The sequence below is a fragment of the Telmatherina bonti genome (genome assembly GCF_933228915.1).
Source record: "Telmatherina bonti genome assembly, chromosome: 17".
NCBI lineage: Eukaryota > Metazoa > Chordata > Actinopteri > Atheriniformes > Telmatherinidae > Telmatherina > Telmatherina bonti.
Window position 1 is genome coordinate 22428980 of NC_136615.1, and position 22614 is coordinate 22451593.

General features: G+C 37.1%; 1 protein-coding gene across 1 annotated transcript in view; it reads left to right on the forward strand.

The window, feature by feature from the left end:
- The window catches only part of rimbp2a (RIMS binding protein 2a), a gene marked incomplete at both ends in the record, with an annotated part of 62389 nt that overhangs the window by 2815 nt on the left and 36960 nt on the right, over positions 1-22614 (forward strand). The window contains one exon of the mRNA XM_079256463.1: positions 8908-9054. Within this exon, the coding sequence (XP_079112589.1) occupies positions 8908-9054 (147 nt within the window). The remainder of the gene's footprint in view (positions 1-8907; positions 9055-22614) is intronic.

The following is a 22614-nucleotide window of genomic DNA, read 5'->3' on the forward strand; positions in this document are numbered from 1 at the left end:
TGTGTCAGTTTATTTAAATGGATCTCCTTTTTGTAAGAGTAAAATTAAATTGGGGAATCTCAGCGACTCAGTTGGCTGAGCACATGCCAAATAACCACAATGTGCTTGGTTTAAATCCATCCACTACATGTTGTTCTTTTACTTTAAATGTCCCCTTTAAAAGAAATTATCAAGCAATCTTATATGAAAAAAAAAATTCTGCCCCAAGACCCTGGATTAAACAAGAATGAGATGGATGGATGGATAGATGGATGGAGGATACAGTACACCTTATTAAACACAACATTAGTCTATTAAACACTATGATTAATTAAAATTGGTAATAGTTAATTACTGCAAAAGGCATCCATCTTGCATGCTATCTGTCCTATAAACTGTCAGTAAAAGTTAGTCCTTATTTCCTTGCTCCATCACTTTCTCTTATTCTTTTCCTCTCTTCCTCTAATAATGTCCTCTTGTGTTTCTTTAACAAATCACCCATGGCATGCATTTCAAATGGTCAGTGTGTCGATGTCCTCTTGCTAGCTTGTGATGCAGTGTGTAAAGTGAAACTCAGCTGCTGTGATGCTCCAGGCTGGAACACATAAGTGTGAAGTGCGGTTTCTCAGCCTCGGGATGCTGTTAGGCAACGATGGCTCCAGGACTGTACATAGTAAATGTCACCGTGCCATCCAAACAAGTCAGAGACAAAGATTTTTAAGGTCACAAAGTTACATAGTGCCATTTGAAAGTGCTATTACTAAGTTTGATTTTTTTTTTTCTTCAACTTTGGTATCCCCTGAAGCTTGGGGATTGAACCCCAACATTGTGAAATAAATTACAGTCTGACCATACCCACAAACACACAAAAGAAACTGAAGAATTTAAATGTTTTGATTAAGTTTTAATTGTCCATTTCAGATACCTGTCACACAGATATAAAATAGATGTTGAGAATATATAAAAATGTTTCAATAGCTATAATATACAGTAAAAATTAGCCACGGCTTCAGTATTTCCTAATTTACAATCTGTGGAGAGCAAAGAGAGAAATGATCAGGGTCATATTCTTTTCATTTCAGTGCTACACAGAACAAGACAGTTAATCAATTATTACTTACAGACAGCAACGACTAAGCCAGCGCTGTGTCCGTTTATCATCCTGTTCTTTCTCTGAGCTTTCCCCAGCAGTAAAGCTGGAGAGATCTCGTTCGCTTTCATTTTTTCCATGTCTGCCACATTGACTTTTCATTCTTTTCTAATTTTATCGATCATGGTGAAAGTCTTTTGATATCTTGTATTTGTTGACGTGTGATGTGGTGCTGTACAACGATGTCATGCCAGGCCAGAAACCAAAATTGTGACCTGTGGTGTCTCATCCCCTGGATGCTCCAAAACAGTTTCAAGCTCAGTGATGTACTTTGCAAATGTTGGCAGACGTCACAGTGGCTAAGCTGCAGTGATGCTTTAATAGGAGTCTACATGAACAGTTATTGCAGAATTAAGTTCTTAATGAGTTTTAAATGAACATTTCCCAGGGGGTTAAAAAAAACAAAACATAATAGTTATAACAACAATACATTTTATTTAAAGCACCTGTCAAGGTCTACTGCAACATATGATCACCATCCACTTTGTTAGGTACACCAATTCTATTGCTTGTTAACACAAGGATTTAATGAACCAATCAAATGAAAGCAACTCAATGCATTTAGACATATAGATATAATCAGGCATCAGAATGGGGAAATAAGGACATTTAAGTGACTTGGAAGTTGCAGTTTCTGATATTCTCAGGCCAGACTATGGCGATTTTTCACAACCAACTCTATTAGACAAACATTTTTGTATAATCAAGGCTCAACGACTTCCCAATTTTTATTTATTTATTTAAATCACACACACACACATATATATATATATATATATATATATATATATATACATACATATATGTATATACATACACACATATATATATACATACACACACATATATATATATACATACACACACACATATATATATATATATATATATATATATATATATATATATATATATATATATATATACATATACATATATATACATATATACATATACATATATATATATATATATATACATATACATATATATACATATATACATATATATATATATACATATATACATATACATATATATACATATATACATATACATATATATACATATATACATATACATATATATACATATATACATATATATATATATATACATATATACATATACATATATATACATATATACATATACATATATATACATATATACATATACATATATATACATATATACATATACATATATATATATATATATACATATATACATATATACATATATATATATATATATATATATATATATATATATATATATATATATATATATATATATATATAAATAAATAATTTTTAGGTCAATTTTAGCAATAGCAGCCATTTCATTTCAAAGACGTAATGAGGCAGTTTGTATCGTGTTACAGTCTACCACAACACTGCCATAAAAGGCCCCCTTTTTGGATATTGCTTGCCAGAGCCATCTGTTTTAATACACTTTTTCAAACGAAGGCTTTGAGAAACTTGTATATTTCTATATGTATCTTATCTTAATGTGAAAATATTAAACACACACAAAGCAAAATCCTTACAAAATGGAGTTTCCAGATCTCTGCTGCAGGGTCTTCTCTCTTATTCATTTTTACAGCCTGCCTGGTAAGCATTTTTTCTCCACTAATTAATTCTTTTTCTTCCTCTAACCATCATCATGCATTCCTCAGACTGCTGACCAGTTCTGTATACTTGATGATTGCTGTCGTCCTAACTCATAGCCTTGAGTTTAATACTTGTCATCCCGAAACATCTGAAAAACAAACAGAATGCTCCATAAACTATCTATAATGATGGGCTTAATCTTGATTTAATCTCTATAAACAGATATTTTAGTAAGAATATGCAGGCTTTTGGGAAAAAGCAGGATTTTTGGCACCATGCACTATCTGCTTTGTATGTGTTTAGTCAGGGTAAAATTGACTAATCATGATAGAGTGGACTTACTGCAACATGTAACTGTGACCTGCTGCCGCTCCACAGTTGAGCTGTTATTACATTTCGTCTACAACAAAACAATATCCAGAACAAGTAAAGAGATGTCTTGGCTTAGATGCAGTGTCTGTTTTTTGTTTCTCCAATGTGTGTCGACAAGAATTGGAAAACCAGGGAATAAATTATGTTCCCTTCAGTCAGAAGCTCATGTGTTCCAAGACTTATTCAGCACAAAATCGTGGATATGTTTGTAACAGATTCATTTAATGGAAAAATCTTAAAGTGGAACTATTATGTGCATTTCAGGCTAATTTATTTTATTTCTGAGCCCAGAAGGGCTGGGATTGATTGAGTTATTGTCACAAATCGCTTTATTTACTTCAGACCGATCCTCTCCGTAGGCTGTCAGATCAGCCTGTGGGCAAAACGAGTGGATTGAGACGCTTCCGCATTAAGCCCCGCCTCCCGCCACTGCACTACATCGGGAGCGCGCACCGCAGCTGCTTTCGCCGTCATTGTAACATCTCATAAACAGAAGGATTAGGCTAATATGAACTCAATAAAAAAAAAAAACTACAATGTCAACACATAGCATACAGCCCTACATGTTGGAACCTGAATCAGACCCTGAAACAGAGTGGAAAACAGCAACCCACAGCAACGAATGCAGCAGGATGTCTCTCTTTGGTAAACTCACCAGCCATCGTTGGAAATAACTTTAGCCGACGTTTTCCACCCGCCTGATGTATTTGTACATGCCCTTGTTAACCAGTAGAAGGTAACCAATCACCGAACCTTATCCCCCGGAACGTCACAAGGATTTAGAAGTAGAAAAAACTCTCTAAAATGACGTGTTTTTCGTCACCATGGAAACCGAACGGAGAGCGTGCTGGAACTCAAACTCAAACTCAAACTCAAACATGCGTTTAGGTGATAAAAAACGGTGCAGTTCACATGTCTGATGAGGATTCAACACTGTAACACTGTAGAAAGCTCAGAAAACTCAAAATACCATAATAGCACCCCTTTAATATATGATACATTTTTATCTTTGATAATTGATTGAAAAGAACTACATATCTGCCCTTAATCTTCCTCTGTACTTTTCACTGTCTCTTTAATTCTTCTCCCTCTGACTCACATAGAGAAATAAATACTGTCAGTGAGTCTGTGACTCCATAGTGCACGTACGTGTCATCATCTCTGTCTGTGATGCAACTCCTGTCAGAGTAGCAGCTCCCCTCAGTACACAGATGACGTTTCACCAAGTGGATGGCACAACGGATCCCTGCTGCCCGACACAAGACTGGTTGTAGTCATGCTGCATGCTGTCAGCATCCACCAGGTCTGAGCCATTGCTCATCCTGACCAACTGATTAAGATACTGAATGTAGTGAATCATGTCTGACTTAGATGACTTAGCCAGCACTAGAGGTGATTTGTATGCTTCAGAGACTCATTAACCAGATGCTGAAATATATGTGCGCATTTCCCTATTTTGTGTTTAGTAGAATGAATGTTTTTTTTATATGAGGAAGAATAGTATTAGTCATGAAGAAAGAAATCTCTGTAATATTTGTCGTGTGGTTGAAGAGCTCAGATACTTTATTTCTAAGGGATTTTTTTTTAAACTTCAATTTTCTTTACTTGTTTTATATTTTTAATCTAATTCATGAAAAATATCTTTCTTCCTTGTATGTTGTGTCAGCACACAATATGTGTTTAATCTTGGCTCACATGTTTGTTTGGGATTACACAACATGATCTTCACTGTACAGGAATATAACTAAACCAGATGAAAATATGAAGCAAGCTTTGTGCCAAAATATATTATCTGCTGGGAGGTTATCTCTGGAAAACACCCGGAGTAGAAAAATGCTTCGTACATTTTAAATAGAGAATATTCAAAACAAATTCTATTTTCTTTCTCCAGAATTGTCCAATGATTTGTCAAAAAATAATGCAGTGGGTTACATATTAATAAATAGACCACCATGGTGAATGTACATAGTGAGGAAAATAGATTCAAAGAAAGAAAGTACAAAAGAAAACAAAACTTTATTAAAAGTGACTGAAAATAAAACAGTTTTAAGACCAAGAAATGGTTTACATCAGGTTTATTTCGGGTTTTCCTGTTGTTTGTTACCAATATGAAGAGCATAGAAAGACCAATTCACTTGTTGAGTTTAAACCATCAAGATGAAACGTATGTTGACTTATATGGTGCAAGCAGTGCAGATATATATTTTGGCCAAGAGCCATTCAGTTCCTACGTTTCAAGATCTGGCCTGTGAAGTCAGTAGAAAGATCTGAGAACTGGAGCAATATATTCCCACTTATTTTGTTGTTTGTGTGTTCTTCTTTGTGAGGACACTGGTAGTGGCATTCAGCATTAATTGCTGAATGCCACAGTTGTCTGTGTGTTTAAAAACACCTGTAAAAAAACACATTACAGAATGACAAAAAAGCATGGTTAAGTCATCTTAATGTTAAATCAAGGTATTGTAGACTTTGTCTTTAGGTGATAAAAAGTTAATTGTGTTACTACTTTGAGACAACTTAAAGCATCACATCGAACTTTTGGCAGATTTTCATACGTTGGCATTCCTTAATGAAGGCCAATTCTGCATCAGTTTTGCATCTTGTCTCTTCTCTGCACTCTCTCTAGCTAGTCCAACGTTGATGTTGCCATGGCACTTCCTCTCTTTTCCTTGCTTTATCTGATTATGTGTTCTGGGTTTCCTTGCAGCACACAGACGCAGTGCATGTCCAAAATGGCCTGTGTGTTGATATCCAGTTGCTGGTGTGTTATACGGTGCTGTAAAACAAAACGCAGCTGGAACACAAGGTTGTTTAGCGCGCTTTCTCAGCTCGAGGATGCTGTAGGGCAACAACAGTTCCAGGGATGTGCAGAATAAGCGTCAGGGATCCATCAAAACAAATCAGCACAGCGTTTAAAGGTTGGATATGTATACTTTTAAAATGTAGCTCATTCTAAAATGACAAAACAAATTACAATTTGTGAGTTTTCTTTTTTTTTATATTGCTGACTGAAGCTGGACACAGATCTTTGAAAACATCTTTATTCAAAAGAGTGATATTATATTGATCAGATTTATAAACAGGGCTCTTTCAGTGTGAAGTTTGCACATGTTCCCTGTTTATACATGGGCTCTCTTCTGGTACTCCAGCTTCCTTCCAGCTAAATAACATACAACCAGGCCGGTCAGTTTGGTCCAACATGGGCTGTAGTTCTGCCAGTTTTTAGTGTATCCCTGCTCCAACACACCTGACTCAAGTGAAACAAATCCAACAGCCTATGAAGTTTTGCACAGTGAGTCATCTATTTGAGTCATCTGTGTTGGAGCAGTGCCACGTTGAACTCCTTGTGTGACCAAATAAATGATTAAAAAAAAAAAAAAAGTTTATTTCTTTAAATAGAAAATGACCATTTGACATCTCTTCCTTCATATGATCCCAGAATGGAGTAATATGTTTCTTTAAATAGCTGACTGATGTTTTAGTCAGTCTATCTTTTTAAACCTGACAGCAGTTGTTGGCAGGTCTACGTGTTTCTCTGTCTCGACGTGGTCAGTCCTTCATATTCCACTGGCAGGTCTGTCTGAAGGCTTGTCTGCTTGGCGTGTCGGCTGTATGAGCAGGTGGATCTCACTGTCTTTCTGGCTGCTTGGCAGGTCTGTCATCCCAGCTTTAGTGTTTAGCTGTCACGATAAACAGTTTTTAGTATTTGTTCAGTAAAGACTGCCAGTTTGGCTAACAGTCACTTTCCATTGTTTGGATGAGCTCTTTTGTGTGCCAGACACCAAATATTCTGGTAGCATGCTAGTTTGTTTATCTGAAATATAAACTGGTGTTTGAGCCATCTGTCGGTTGGTGTATTAAAAGACTTCTACTGGGAGAAAATGCTTGAAGAGGACAATAATCTATTTTTCTTTTTTACCATTTCCTTTGATATTCTCCAAATAGAAATGTTCATTTTAAAAAGTGTGGACTAAGAGCAAAGAGAGGAAGTAAAAAGATTAAAGTGAACAGACCTCAGGCTAAAAGTTTCTTTTGTCTCCAGTGAAGGTTCCTTTTTTACTGCAGTGGTAACACTGGTGTGAGATTTTTCAGGCAGCAGATAAGGAGGAGACTGCTTTTCCTTAGGGGCTTTCAGATCGCAGCGCTCCAACATGTATTCAGTTCATACACTGACTATATAACTTACAGTAAGTTGGCTGTAGGTAAGGGCCCAATCCATGTTTCTATTAGCACTACAGTTTGTTTGTTAAGGCATATACAAGAGCAAACCATAATATTCCCTTGGAGAATATTTATTTTAGTACGCAGAGTTTGTATAAAGCGTCTCTCTCTTCATGCAAAAAATAAAAACGAACAAAAAAAAACCTGCTCAATCTTCTGCTATTAGCAACCACTCTGATGATTGGAAATTTTAAGAAGTACAAGACTGACTGAACAGCCTTTCTGCTTCATATCAAGGCAACTATAAAATCAAATGTGTCACAAACTTGTAAAAATTGTTTTTTTTGTGAAGGTGGACAATAGAATAAACTATCCACAGACCTCCAGAGGAGTTTGCAGCCTGCCTCTTAGAGATATGACATTTTTGAACTGAAGAGCCAAGGTTTAAAATCATATTCTTTGTAATCAAGAACATTTCATAAGCAGGATGAAAAAAAACACTTGAAACTCAAAACCTGTGGCAGCAGCTTATTTTTTAGGCTTGGAAATTCTTTTCCGAGGACTAGTCCTATGATGTGGGACTGTATGACGGTAAGCAAGATTTACAACAACCATATGCCTCATTTTCATGACCTATATTATCCAATGTCTGCGTCTTTCACATGCCATGATTAGATTGGGCCTTTGCCTTCTTTGTCAGTGATTTGGTCGATCAGAAATCAAGCCTGACTGAATCACACTCTAAACAGCAACAAAGAAAATCAGGCAGATTATATATTGATCGACTAATGACAAAACAAGGAGCAGCTGTGATACTCTGCAGCGAAGAGCCAGACAAGGGCAGCAGGAAGTAAATATAATTCATTTTATATGGGGATAAACTCAACGCCACATAAATCAGAAAGGAAGACTAACAGAAAACTTAGCTTGAACTAAACTGAAAAGTAAAAAAAATCAGAGTGAGGAAATCAAAGCAAAGGAGCTAAAAGTAACAGAACTAAAATCACAAAACCACAGCATGTTGGCTCTGTCAGTTCCCTGGTTTTTCCCGTTTTTCACTTTGAAACCTTTGAAATCATCAAATTAATTGCTGAATGACATCTCAATTCCAAAAAGGATGAATTCTGATGAAGATTTTCTTCCCTTTGCACCAAAAACAGGTTAAAGTTTGTTCTTATCCATGAAAATTTTGTTGCATTTTTAGATTAAAAAATAAACTTCGAAAAAAAGTACGATTCTTTCCATTGCAGTATCATTAGGTAAATACATGTATGTAAGTAACAGCTCTAATAAATGACATATATATATATATATATATATATATATATATATATATATATTTTTTTTTTTTTTTTTTTTTTTCCTTTTTTTTTTTATTTGTAACATACTCGTTATTTTTTGTATAATACTGTATAAAGATAGCTGTATAATACTTTTGTTTCACATGAAACCTGCACACAGTGTGACTACATGCATGTCAACATGCGGATGTTAGCATTGAGCTATGTCTGTTGGTTTTCCAGAGCTGCTAGCATGTCTATCAACACAACCATCACTGCCATTCCACATTAAAGTAATGTTAAAAGGAAACGGCAACATTTAATTTGTACATTTTTCTCTCTCTTTCAGTCAAGATATGAATTTTCATCCCAGCCAGTCACCGGACACTCCTCAGTCAACAACACGAACCGGTGTCGAATTCTGGAAGAGAAAAACCGAACTCTAAAACTTGAAGTGGCCACGCTGCGCCAAGAGAAACAGCAGCATAAGAAACTGGTATTTTTGCTACTTTTATTCCCTTAAATTCAATCATTGTCTTCCCCAGATGGACGTAGTCTCACCAGAAAAATTTGACCTCATGACTAAAATGTTTTAGAGTCACAATCTACAGTCAGATGTTATAAAATGTTAGAGTCCCAAGACTGTATGAAGAACAGTGTCCATGTAACACGACGGAATCATAAAATCAAGAAAATGCAGACATTGCATTATTTCAAGATTTTTAAAAAAAAATTAAATTCCAATCTATTGTGTTGTGGACCAACTAGGTTACAAAAAAACATGCTTAGGTTCTGCATTTTTCAGCAACCCATTTTTAATTAGAAAGGATATTTTTGCAGCAAATTTACCTTCTTACAATTTACAAATGATTTACTTACTGACATATGCCTGTTAGACACGAAGTGGTTAAGATTCGGTGTTGCACAACATGATAGTCCCTGATTAAGCTTTTGTTCTTCAAGGATACAGCTGTGGTGTACATGTTCCTCTACTCACACAGCATATGCTCACTCTGCTCAGTCTTTCTTGCCCGAGCATGAGGGCAAGTATGATGTGGTTAATAGATAAAGGGTGTATGTGGTTTGGTTTATATTGTAGAGTGTAGTATTACAGCACTGCATAAGCTGTTGTTTGCACAGTATGCACATACATTTGTGTATCTAGCAAATTTGTCCTTTGGAGGCTTCCTCCAGGTGGTCTCAGATGGCAAGGTGTGTGCGATGTTGTCTTGGCAACATGCCTATTTACAGGAGCGTGGACATACTGGCAGACAGGAACTGACAGGGCATAATAGCTGCCTCTGTTGTAACCTTTAATGACTTGAAATTATATTTTCTAAAACAGAGCAGTGTCTGCCTGCTTCAGTGTGCCATTGCAAATCTTCGCTGTCTCTCATTTGTTTCCTCCAAATGATAAAAGTCCCCTCCTCACACCAACTGAAACGCTTACCAGAGCACTTTTCTCTAACGATGAATCACAGCATGACATCGCTCATATTTTTCATAGAGGGGAGTTTATCACAACCAACAAGATTTGTGATCATTTTCTATCACCATAGTTAACATACATTAGCAATGATAAGATAAATGAGCAAAGCTATCTTGATGTGTCTTTTTGGTTGGCTTGTTTATTAATCTATATTTAAATAAAAAAGGGAAACACTTTTGAGAGGCAGTCCAGATGGATTCCTGACAGTGTTTTTGCTCTCACTACTGACAGCTTTACTCACACAGACTGTATCATGGTCATTTATGCAAAGACAGACTCAGCTGTGGATCAGTCAGGCTGAGGGAGGCTCAGATACAAAAACTGCCTCGTTTTTATATATTTGCTTAAGCAGAAGTGGTGCACAGGCTTATATTTTGTGAGGGTATTAGAAGATGTGAATCCATTTCAGATTTTTTTGAATGACTCGTATGATATTGTAAAGAATTTTATAAATTAGTTTTAGCTAAAAACCACTAGAAACGTAACTGATTTATTTAAATAGGAATTCCAGACTATTAGCAAAAAATGAAGAAAAAGAGACTAACTGGCCTGCAAACTTTTTTGAAAAAAAAAAAAGATAAATAAAAAGAGAGAATTTCTGATATTTCTTATATTCTTTACAAGAAATAATGTTAAAATCAGGGCATCTCTGAAGCATGAAAAGAGGGTCTGCTAAAACCACCATTTTTTTTGGTCAAATTTACAATACTAACAGGATTGTTTTCTAATTATGTGCCCATAGTTCATATATTAGCTAGTTAACGGTTTCAGATATGTGATATGAATAATATCAAGTATCTCTACACGTCCTTTAATGTCTTTTAGCTGCAAACCCCACTCAAAGATCTTTCAGCCAGATACATTTGTTTTATTCCCCAGTTCTTTTTGATGAGGCCATCACATGAGATGAATTCAGTATGTGCTGTTCATAAGGATGAATTTCAACAGGCCACCAGCTCAGTTCACATGTCTGCATCTAATCTTTTATTTGTTCTTTTGCTACGTAAATGGCAAGAAAACGCACAAACAAGGTGGACTGTTTGAACCTTTGGACTTGTTGCCAGGAAACAATCTGTGATGGACAGACGGAGAAAGGTACCCTAGGTGAGGAATGACCTTCTGTGTGCTGTTTGGTGTCTGCTAAAAGGCCACAGCTGTCTCCCTGGACACCATCCCTATGGCAACAATTATGAACTGCTAGCAGCTGGCCCGTTCAGATGATAGCCCTCATGATGAAATGGTCTGTCCCTCTGCAAAGAGAAGCAATGTCTAATCAATAATCCCTAATAGCTGTGTTTTCTCAGCCAACCCTGTGATCTCCATATTAAGTTCCTTTAGTCAAAGAAGCACTGTCAGACCAGGGTTAATAACAGTCCAATATGTTAACAGGTTAATTTACAACTCAGCAGGAACAATTATAGCACCACCCACAGGATAAGAAGAAAATTCCCTCTATATGACTGACTTGCTAAGTGATATTTTTAATATGTCCTCAGTCTGATTTTTTTCTGACAATGTTCTTATGTTCCTATATGACTACATTAGGCTGCCCTATTTTTCAGGGTAAAAAAAGGAAGAAAAAATCAAAACCTGTATGTTTAATGTATCTGCAACCCTGCAAAGGTCCACCAGCTCTTATGGTCTCCTCAGTGCCCACATCCTGGCAGAGCGGCTAATTGAAGCCACTGGCCTGGCCTGTGCAGCTTCATGGCTGCATTAATCTAACCAGATGTGATGTATATCAAGGAAGGCCATGCCTAGCTGGGATTTCATTTAAGACATATTCTGAGACATCAGAGCAGACTTAAATTTTCAGATCATATATCCTCATGAATTTATTTTATTTTAACTGTAATAATGCTAACATTTGCACTAATTTTGTGATGATGATTGTTATTCCTTATCAGACAAGAAGCCTTTTTATTTATGATCTTAAACAGAATACAAGAAAAAAACCCAAAAAAAACATAATGCCATTTTGGTATGACTAGGACAATTGATAGTTCATCGGTTGTGCCACGATGGTGGAATGACCTCCAAAACTTTGTCTGATCTGCAGAGTCCTTGTCTAGTTTTAAGAGCAAACTGAAGACTCAGCTCTTCAAGGAGCATTTCCACACTTAGTTTAACTATATTTGTCAGAGGAGTTGTAGAACTCAGCATAGTTCTTTGGAACAAATATGATGGTATTTATTATTTGTATTTTCACACAGGAAATATTGTAGGGTGGGAGGAAAAAAAGCCTGTAGCACTACATGTCAACACCTGTGTCCAACTGGACTCCAGCAGTCCACTAGCACCTTCCTATGATGTCCTCTACTGTTTGATTTCATACTCATGTTGTTCTCACTCTCATTGTAAGTCGCTTTGGATAAATGCATCTGCTAAATGACTGGAGAATAGAATAGAATAGAATAGAATAGAATAGAATCATAAATGTAAGCCAGATGGAATTTTGCTCATCTGAGTTCAGGCAGGAATTCCTGATAAAGAATCAAAACTTAAAAAAAAAAAAAAAGAAAAGCCAACTTAAGAGGTAGAATATGACATCCTGAAAAAACTTTTTAAGCAAGCTACATTTAAAAAAATTACACTATTTAAATGTCCAAGCCCCTTTATCAGTCTTTGTCCTGCCGCCACGCTTCCAAAGCACAAAAACACACAATGTAGCTAGCCAAGCTCTGGCTCACCTTTTGTTGCCTTTACAAGTATGAGAGCACATGATTCAAGCCCGAAGAGGGGAACACGCAGAGGGGCCGAGGGGGGAGGGACAAATGGCAGTTGAGTTTCATAGACAAATCATCATCCAATTGATTAAAACGGGTTGTTTAAAATGAAAAGCTGCTCCTAGACAACATCTCCTATAGCTGCCTTTAAGCTCTATAACTAAACTTTGTCCAAATGAAAGTCCAAATGGGGGTGTATTTTATGGTGGGAATTGACTTTAAACAAACAGTCTATTCAACATGCATAGCTAATATGTTCATCTCAGCATTAATAATGCACCAAACAGGATTCTTACCTTGGAAACTGTTTCAGTCTTTTAAAATGGTTACTATGGCCTTCTTGTCAGAACACATCCTATTGCAAGTGTCAAAAAAGCCCCCCCCCAAAAAAAACAAAAAAAAAAAACAAACTGCAAAAAAAATAAATAAAAAAACAAAAAATTTGCAATTCATCCTTTGAAGGTGCTAAATCATATTATCCCTGTGAAATGAGCAAAAGACATCTCAAGATTTAAATGAGAAATGTACTAAAAATATAGCACTGTGTATTAGGGCCCTCTTGGATTAATATGAAATCCCTTTAACTGGATTATACAATTTTACGGAGTAAGAATGTTGTAACCTCACTCACATACGCATGAGAATATATGCATGAGTCACTGCATGTCTATTTGATATAATTACTCATTGTGACAAGTCAGTGTAGGCAGTGTGATGACAAGTGTGTGCCATGCTGTAGTTTAAAGCCTAAATCTGTGAAATTACTATTACAGCAGTCTAAAAATGTAACATAGGCTTAAAAGGAGATACCATCCAACCCCATATTTTGCACAAGCAGAATTTAACAAACAAAAAAACTGTATATTTCGTGTTAATGTTTTCAGTGATTGAAACATGGGAAAGTCTAGGAACAAAGAGAGATAGGAAATAAAATTAAAAAGCAAAACTTTTTTTTTTTTTTTTTTTTTTTAAATCTAAAGGCTGTTGTTGCTGTTTTATATAATGTGTTGTTGCTTCTTAATAACTAGTTAGCAATTTATCCATCAATAACAAATTTTTACAGTTTAGCATTGATCAAATTATGAAGCTTAGTTTGTTAACTCCGGTTTGTTTATTTGGTTTCCCTAACTTTTCACGAATCACATTATTTGTCATTTTACATTACCAAGTAACTACAAAGTGACTTTTTTTGCTAAATACTCTATGAAGTGTTTTTCAATAAACACACTGCTGTGCTAAATTATTATGGTAAACATGGTAAACTTATATCAGTATGCTAGATCTGTCACTGGGTAAGCATGTTAGCATTGCCAAGTTAGCTTATCCCAAGATAGATTGACATAGCATTTAAATGTTGGTTAAAATGAATTTTGTCAGCCAATTATCAACAAAAACTATCTTGCCAGTTTGATAGATGATGAATTAAGCAAATAATTTTGGTTACATGTACAGAAAATGTATCACTAAATTTTCTATGAACACTATTATATGTTGTATTTATAAGCTACATGCTAATGTCTGCATGAACAAAGTGCGGCAGAATGAAAAGCACAATCTTAAGAACATATTAAGCACAAAACAGAAATGTTCTGGTTGGACAAGGCTGGCTTAAAAAAAAAAAAAAAAGTTATACATGTAAGCAATGTAAAAAAGTCTATGAAGCTAAAGTTTACTGTTGATCATTTCAATAATAACACTGAGAAATTGCTGTTGGCATTTACTTAAAAAACATATGAATAAAAACAATCAAGAAAGAAATATGTTGCTATGTTAAATGCATCAAGTAGCGCTTAAAATCTAGCTTATTTTCCTTGAAGAAAATTTGTTTGAGGAAATTATGACTCACTAGTAACTTTAGGAATTTGCCAGCCACATTGCCAGCTGATCAGAGAAGTCAGGCTACAGCCTTGTTGTAAACTGCTGCTGGATTCATGAAATTAATACAGCATTTACAGTTAAACTTTTGACTAGTTCCAATAATAAAAGCTTAAAATTGAACATTAAATGTGCTGAACAGCTCAAGATTTTTATTCACCATTACAGTTTATAATCCCTTGCTTACAAAACAGTTTTGGGAAAATATTTAATCATGTTTAATCAGAATAAACTAGGTTTGCTTCAATAAGTGTTTCCTCGATTACAGAATTCCACAGCAGGGTGGGAGCCTGTTTTACTAGATTATGTGTAGTGGTTATTGTAGGCATGAATATGTAAACATTTAAGTGTATGAACACCTAATAGTTAAAGTTCTGTAAGTTTACTCACTCATGCATTAAGACAACAAGATGATATATCCCTTCACTGCACACACAGGCAGCATAACATGCTATTATAAATTATGAAAAAAAATATCCCGATAAGGCTTTCGAAGACCTAAATTCTCTTATTTATATACTGTGATATGATGTTAAACTGTTAAAAAAGTGGCAGGATCCTGTTTCTAATTCATATGAATATATGATAACACTCAGCTTTTGTGATCTATTTAAATTAGTCTTTAGATAAATGTGCAAACATCCTATCAGATGTTTGAAATTAATAAGAAAAACTGTGTGATTCCTTCAAGACTGAAATATGCTCTTAAAACGCCCATTCCCACTGCAACTGCCCATTTCATTCACCAGTCTGTGAGACAAAGAGACAATTATGAAGAATGTTTCTCAGCAACTCTCTGCAATCAGTTTACACAGTATCATTAAAAGGCTCTGATAATCCAGAGGAATGTTTATACCAATGGGACGAAGCAGACAAACCAACACTGAATCACTGGGATCCTCATGTAGCTCTGCAATAACAAGGAATATAATTCTGTAATGACATTGTTATAAGTGCAGGAAGATTTCTTAAAACCAGTTAACGAGTTTGTTGCTGCATCCACAAATGCACAATAAAGATCTGTTGCACAAAAAAGATATTTCAATGTTTAACACTTCATTACAGATCCAAATGTTATATTTTTTTCAAAAACATAAATCCTGGACATTGTGTCCATCAGGCCAAACTGGAGTGGGAGCATCAAGTTTGTTTTTCCTAGTCATTTCATTGGGAGTCGTTTTGGGGTGCATTAATGCACACAGCATGATTTCTATGTTGTAACAAGCTAAAATGACATTAGTCGAGAGCCATTTAAATTAACATTATGGCTGAAAATGTAGCTAGAGAAGCAGAGAAGCAGGCAGATCAACTCAGCCTCCAGCTGTTCAATGAAACCTATTGTATCCAGATTCCAAGATGTCTATCTTTGTGATTTGTTTCCACCTGACTGTGGCCCTGTGATGTAGCTGATGTTTATAGCAGTGGGGCTTACTTATTAATTCAAGAGAGTGGATTTCTGCAGCGCTCTGCACACACATCCAGTCTGGGAAAGAAAGGGGGGAAATTGAGCTGAGAAAAGAGAAAGCGCAGATGGGGAAAGGAGAAAATGATGGAGGAAGGGTGTTAAGGAGGAGGGTCTTCGGGGGTGGGGAGAGAGTTAGAGCTAAGGGAGGATAGGAAAGAGAGCGTGTGGAGAGGGGGCGGAGGATAGAGAGGAAGAGAGAGACAGAGAGAGACAGGCCCCGGAGCTGCTACCGATGCTGCTGCTGCTGCTGCAGCCGTTTGACAATTCCCCACCCATAGAGAGCGCGGAAGAAGGGAAGAAACCAGAGCAAAGAGGAAGAAGGAGTAAGCGACACCTCTGTAAAGATGCTCCAGTGCTAGCCGACACAATCGGTAAATAGAAATCCCTTATCACCACTCTGCTTTCTCATTACTGCTGCTGTTTGTCTCTGCATCATTGACTGGAGTGTGTTTGATTTAGCTCTGTTGAGTCCTATATATAGTGCACAGGGTTAGCATAGCCAAGCAGCTGGGGAAAACCTGTCTGTGCAGTTGCTGCAGGAGGAGACAGATGTGCACAGTGAGGTGGAAAGGAGAGGAGGATTTGTACATTTTGTCTCTTCTGGGACTAAACGACGAGAAAGCAACATCCAGCTTTGCTGTGTCTTGACTGAAGCAGAACCACCTGTTCGGAGATGTGTGGGTGTGTGCTGTGCGTGTGTGCTCGTGTGTCGAGGGAAGAGGGGTGGGGTTACAGTGTATCTGTCTAATGGCTCATTTATTTCTTGGTAAGGTATGTGTGTGAATGTATGCGATTGCGTGGACATTATCATAATTTGTAGGCTAGTACTCTACATTGTAAAATAAAATAAAAAAAATCTTTCCACACATACTCACATGATCATTTAGGGATGCAGAGAGAAAGACAAACGTGTAGTGCTTTCTCAAACAAATTCATTTAGGATGTCTGTGCGAATGCTTTCATATCAAAGGCCTAGGTAACCTGAGCTTTTCCTGGTTCCTGACTGCTGAAGGGTTGCCAGGTGTTGGTGATAAATATTAACCCTCTCATGACTGATTAATCCATCTTCCCCACTGATCCTTCATCCTAATGAAAACCCAAGTTTTTTTTTTAATGTTTGCTCTCATAGCACTGTAGATACACTTGTTGAAAGTAAATGTTATGCACAGTGACACCATAATGCCATAAATTCTACACAGTTTAGGTTCAGATATGTATTATCCTAAAACGGAAAGGTGTTAATTCAATCGCATTTTGCGTGGTGTAGTATATGCCTTCATTTTGAGATGCTTCAAGTGTTGTTGCTGTCAATGCAACATTTTTTTTAATTTATACACTAAACTGTTAAATTGCACATCCCGAACCAGTTTTGAATGTGTCATTAAATACGTTTCTACAACACCTAAAAACTTTGCCAACATGAGAACACTTGTTTCATTGTAATTCTTTTCATGCTTACTATGTAATTGTGCTTCATGCACAGAACTGAAATTGGCATCACTCAGAAATGACATTGACTAGCACTGATCAGGTGAGTCGCTGAAACCAGAGATGAACTGTAAAGTTTTCGCTGCAGTGCTCGCTACTGTCAGTTTAAGATCCTGCATGCCAGTGTGTTGCTGTGAATATTGGAATCGAGTCAGGTTATGCCTTCATGATGCATATGCTTGGATATATGGCTGCGTAGGTGGTTGAGACACCAAAGGGGAAACACTGTAAAGCAGAGAACAGGGAAAGAACTGCTTGCATAGATTGCACTGCACAAATCCTTTTCTGTACCATTCTGTATTGTATAGTACAAATGGCATAACCTTCTTATTTGTATGCAGTATTTTTTCTTTTAAGACACAAAAAAAGACAAACTATGGTCCTAATCTTGCTCCTCTTCCTCCGGTCTGTCCATTTTCTTCTTGCACTCCTTCATCTCCATATATCAAACTGGTTGGCTGTGCCAGCTGATTTTCAGTAGTACGCCAGAGGGCTAGAAGGAGAGAGTGAGAGGGGAGAAGATATGGGAAATGAAACATGTGTTTTCTGTCTCACGACTGATTTTTTTCTCCCCCCTTCTCCTCTCTTGAGACTATCAAGAAGCTTGGAAGCCAAAAGGCCCCCGAACATGCAGGCACTGCAATTACCCCGTAGTGCAAACTTTGGAGGGGTGTGGCACATATCATTATGGATTGTGTATGCACCACTGAATAAACCCAAGTCACGAACATAAGATCATCCTGTACTACATGTCATGGACATATTTTCTATGTTTATTCAAGATTAAACACATATGTGCTAATGGCTTCTATACATAACATCTTGCATGTTTTATTCTACAAGGGTATTATGTGTTTTTCTTACCTGATAAGATTTTGTTGCTTGTAACACACGTGAGCTTTTATTTTTTTCTCCTCAGGAATATTCTCATTCACCTGGCATGTTGAAATGTCAGACGGATTATCTGGCTTTTGTTTCTACATCTTATTTGCAGGCTTACATTCACACAGTTCAAAGGGCATCAGATATGTTGCATTGTGATACTTTGTTCCCACTTTTTTTTTTTTTTTTTTTTTTTTTTATCAACCTCATATTCCTACCTGAAGGAGAACAGTTTCTATAGCAACCCCATCAGCCCTCCCCTTGCCCCCACTGGTGTTGTATACGCATTGTGTGTAGCTTAGAATGAGAGTACATGCCTGAATATGAGTGAGCGCTGAACTGATTGCAAGCATACACTCTACAAGCGTTGTCACTTAGCCGGCGGGGGGAGCAGAGATAGAAACAATAAGGGAACATTTCCTCCCCGCGTTTCCTGGCAGGTTTTCAAGATACACAGAAGTTCTACTAAAGGAAAGGCACAGAGCACTGCGGAGGAAGAAGTGCAAAAGAAAGTGGGTGGGGCAGAGAGGGGAAAGTAAGAGGAAAGAAAGATGTATCAGTGAAAATGCATGTCTGATTGAAGTCTAAATAAAGACGGTGTTTAACAGATGTTAACTTGTGTTGTCATGGCGGCAGAGGACTTGCTTCTCTTTAAATAGTAAGTAGATGCAAAAGGATGTGTGAAAAGTGATTCACGAGTGTTGCTTTTGAATTCCTCTTTACTTTTCTTTCATCTGCGGTCTGAGGTGTATGCAATTAACATAGTTTAAGTCCTCTGATTAAGATCACTGCAAACCTTGTCAGCCCTCTGCAGTGTTTATAAGTTTGACTTAATTATGCCAGCTTAAAATGCTCTTTGAAAGAAAACTTAATTTGCTTTTGCATTGCTGCATGATCTCAGCATGACACTGCCAGGTCACCTGAGCCTTTTGGCAAAGGAGCATGCTGATAATAGCCTGTTAATTCCACATCACTGACTGTCTCCCAGTGCCTCCAGTAATTGTTTTAGGATGTCTTCACCCCTCTCCACATCCCACTTTCTCATCCTCTTTAACCCTGCTTCTGTCCTGATTACCATTTTTATTACTCAGTCAGTCATCTTCACTCTCCAAATAAGTATTTGATTACCTTCTCCGACTTAAATTGTTCCTGCCTTGTGCCTCTTATCATTGGCTGCATCTTACATCACTCAGCCTTTCTCCTCCTTCCTCTCTCATTCAGTCCCAGGGGTTCTGTGTCTGGAATGGCTTGAATGGTTAGGACAGAAGCCTGCAGTGGACTGATCACCAAGGGCAAGCAGATGGAAAGAGGAGTACACAGTGTCAGAAAGGCAAACCTGTTCAGATGCAGACAACATGACAGGACCTGTACTCTTCTAACTGTCACCTATTTCTCCGTGCTACTGAGCCCTGCTCAGTGGAGAGCTACAGTAACTTGCCCACATTCACTTTGCTCAGCCAAAGGAACTTTTATGGAATTTTTCATGGTTGTATCATTGATTTTGAGCATTATTCGCAATAAAATTACACTTAAAAGAATAGTTTTTTTTAAAGCACATCATGTGAATTCAAAATATTACTATAATGTCCCATAATATTTTTGTCAATACTAAAGATTATTTGGTCTAACACTTGGGAGTCTCAAGACTTTGAAGGATAAAGGTAAAGTCATCTATCTGTTACCTTCAACAGTGGCAGAAGATTTACTTGCGCAACACTTTTCTTTCCTCCTTTTTGTCTAAAAGAAGTTCTTCATGTGTAATGTATCTCCTTCAAAGATAAAAAGAACATAAAGAGGAGTTAAGTGAATTAACACGTAATAATGTTTAAGAGTAAAGACACTTTGCACATTATTTCAGATCCACATCTTTGGACGTTCAGTAAACTCTTGTTTGCAAACATGAGGGACTTTATGTTAATGCGTCATATGGACAGTAATTTAGATATGTACTCAAGAGCTGCAATATGTATTGCATGATGGGTAGAATCCACTGTATTATAACAGATCTTGAGCTCCTCTGGCAATGGAAAGAGGCCAACTCTCGCATAACATTCTCCCTGTGCTTTGTCTGTTTTAGCTTGCAGCATTTTGAGGCAACTGCTGAAGAGAAGACTTTTATGCAGTTTACTTTCACTTTATTTATTTGATAAATACTTCAAGAGCAAGGTAAAAGTAAAACAGTTCAGGCTTTGAGGCTCAATGGAAACAGTGTTGAGGGGCTCCGGTGGAGTGTTTCTAGTATACTGTACATTTAACTGTGCAATGAGGTCAGATGTAAATTATTTAGCACTTGTGCAGTAAGTTTTACTGCAGATTGGGGTCATGCGATTTTGCGTCTGTGGATGTTGCATGTCTATGACTTAGAAAAAGACACCGATAGCACAAGCATTTGTACATTTTTTTAAATTTTTTTTTATTTTTTATAAATGTATGCATTTCATATGTGTTTAGTTTCACTGGGAGAGTTTTATAGATTTGTGTGTGCTTAAGCATTTGTGTGCTGGTTCGTTGTGTGATTGAGATTGTGTTTCTGCACGAGGGTCCATCCAAGCATTATGTGAGCATGAAGGTCCATCCAAGCACATGTAATCCTTAACCAGCTCCTGGGCTCCTCATTAGCATTACCCTGATCTTCCTCAGAACTTATTTTCCCGCCCTCTGATATCCTCAGTTTGGCCCAAGGGGACAATAAATCGCCCTTGCATCAAATGTGCTATGACATCAGTGTGACTTGAAGCTTTGCTGGCCACGTCAGTGGAGCCCAGTTTCATTTTCACTGTCTGCTCTAACAGTTTGCACTTACAGCATGCATTAACTCTGGTATGCACAATACCGTGCCTTAATAAGTACAATGGGGCATCTATATTCTTAAGAAAGGCCAGTGATTTCCCCTGGAGGACTCTGCATGGTACACAGACAAAGTTAGGATGGGCTCTCATGTTCTCCCTAGCTGTGACAATTGGAAATACACTTTAGATTGGGTTAGATGAAGAGAGTCACGAGGGACACAAGGCCTTCCATGCATGTATAACGTAGATTTATGATTAACTTTTTTTTTTCTTTTTTATTTAATTGTATTTTTCCAGCCTCTGGAGCAATACATGATTATGTTTGATTCGACAACAAGGCATAGTAACCAAAACGCCATCCAAAGATCAACATTTATAAAACTGTTTATGATTTTATTTTAGAAGTTTCTGCTTAAATGTTGCAAATTTGATGAAACTTTAACCTGCCGAGAAAAGCCTTTGTAAAGTGACTCCGATGTTGGTCGGTGTTGGAACTGAGAAAAAAAATGCGTGAAATATGTACACAACACATAAACAAATAGCTGTATTACAGAAACTTTGACGGGCTTAAGGAGTAAAGAGAAAAGCAACAAAAGGAGTGACTTGGATTGAGTACGTGTCCCATGTTGAGAAGCTAATCTCTCCTGATGGCAGCGCAGGCCTGTCCCAGCCTCTTCATCCGAGTTGTCTCCTGCTTCGTCAGAGACTGGCTGTAGAGGTCATGCCTGTGCACAACACATGAGTCCACACAAGGCAGGATGTGCAGAGGCCATAACACTGGAGCAGCAAATTTCAGCTGTTTTAGTTTTAGCCTAAGGGGTGAGCAAAAAAACTACATGTCATACCAGGGTCTTTATGTAAGCACTGATTTAACCCTTTGCACCAAATCTTGAATAAAACCTTAAGTATAAAAGAATGCACAGTGCTTCATTTCCTCCAAAACGATGCTACATGTGCATTTTGGCTGCCACATTGACATGATGTGGAGTTTTTTTTTTTGCCTGTGACTGTGTAGGCAGGGTTTCTATTCAAGCTCCAGTTCATCCAGTTTATTAAATCAGTAGGAGTGAGTCACATATTTTATATTCAGACATTTTTCTTTTCAAAACTGTTTATGAAATGTATTAACAAAGGGTTCCCTCTGAATTTAAATATTTATCAGAATTTATGGTTTAAATGAAGGAGATTGTGCCGATGCGCTAACAATTAGGATTAATCTTTGCCACATTTTTAACTCCTTTCGATCTGACACACTTAGGATTCAGATGAAAAGGCCTGGGAAACTGTGGGTGCAGACAAGCTTAAGGCTAATGTATGCTCGGTGATGTTATGCAACTCTCTC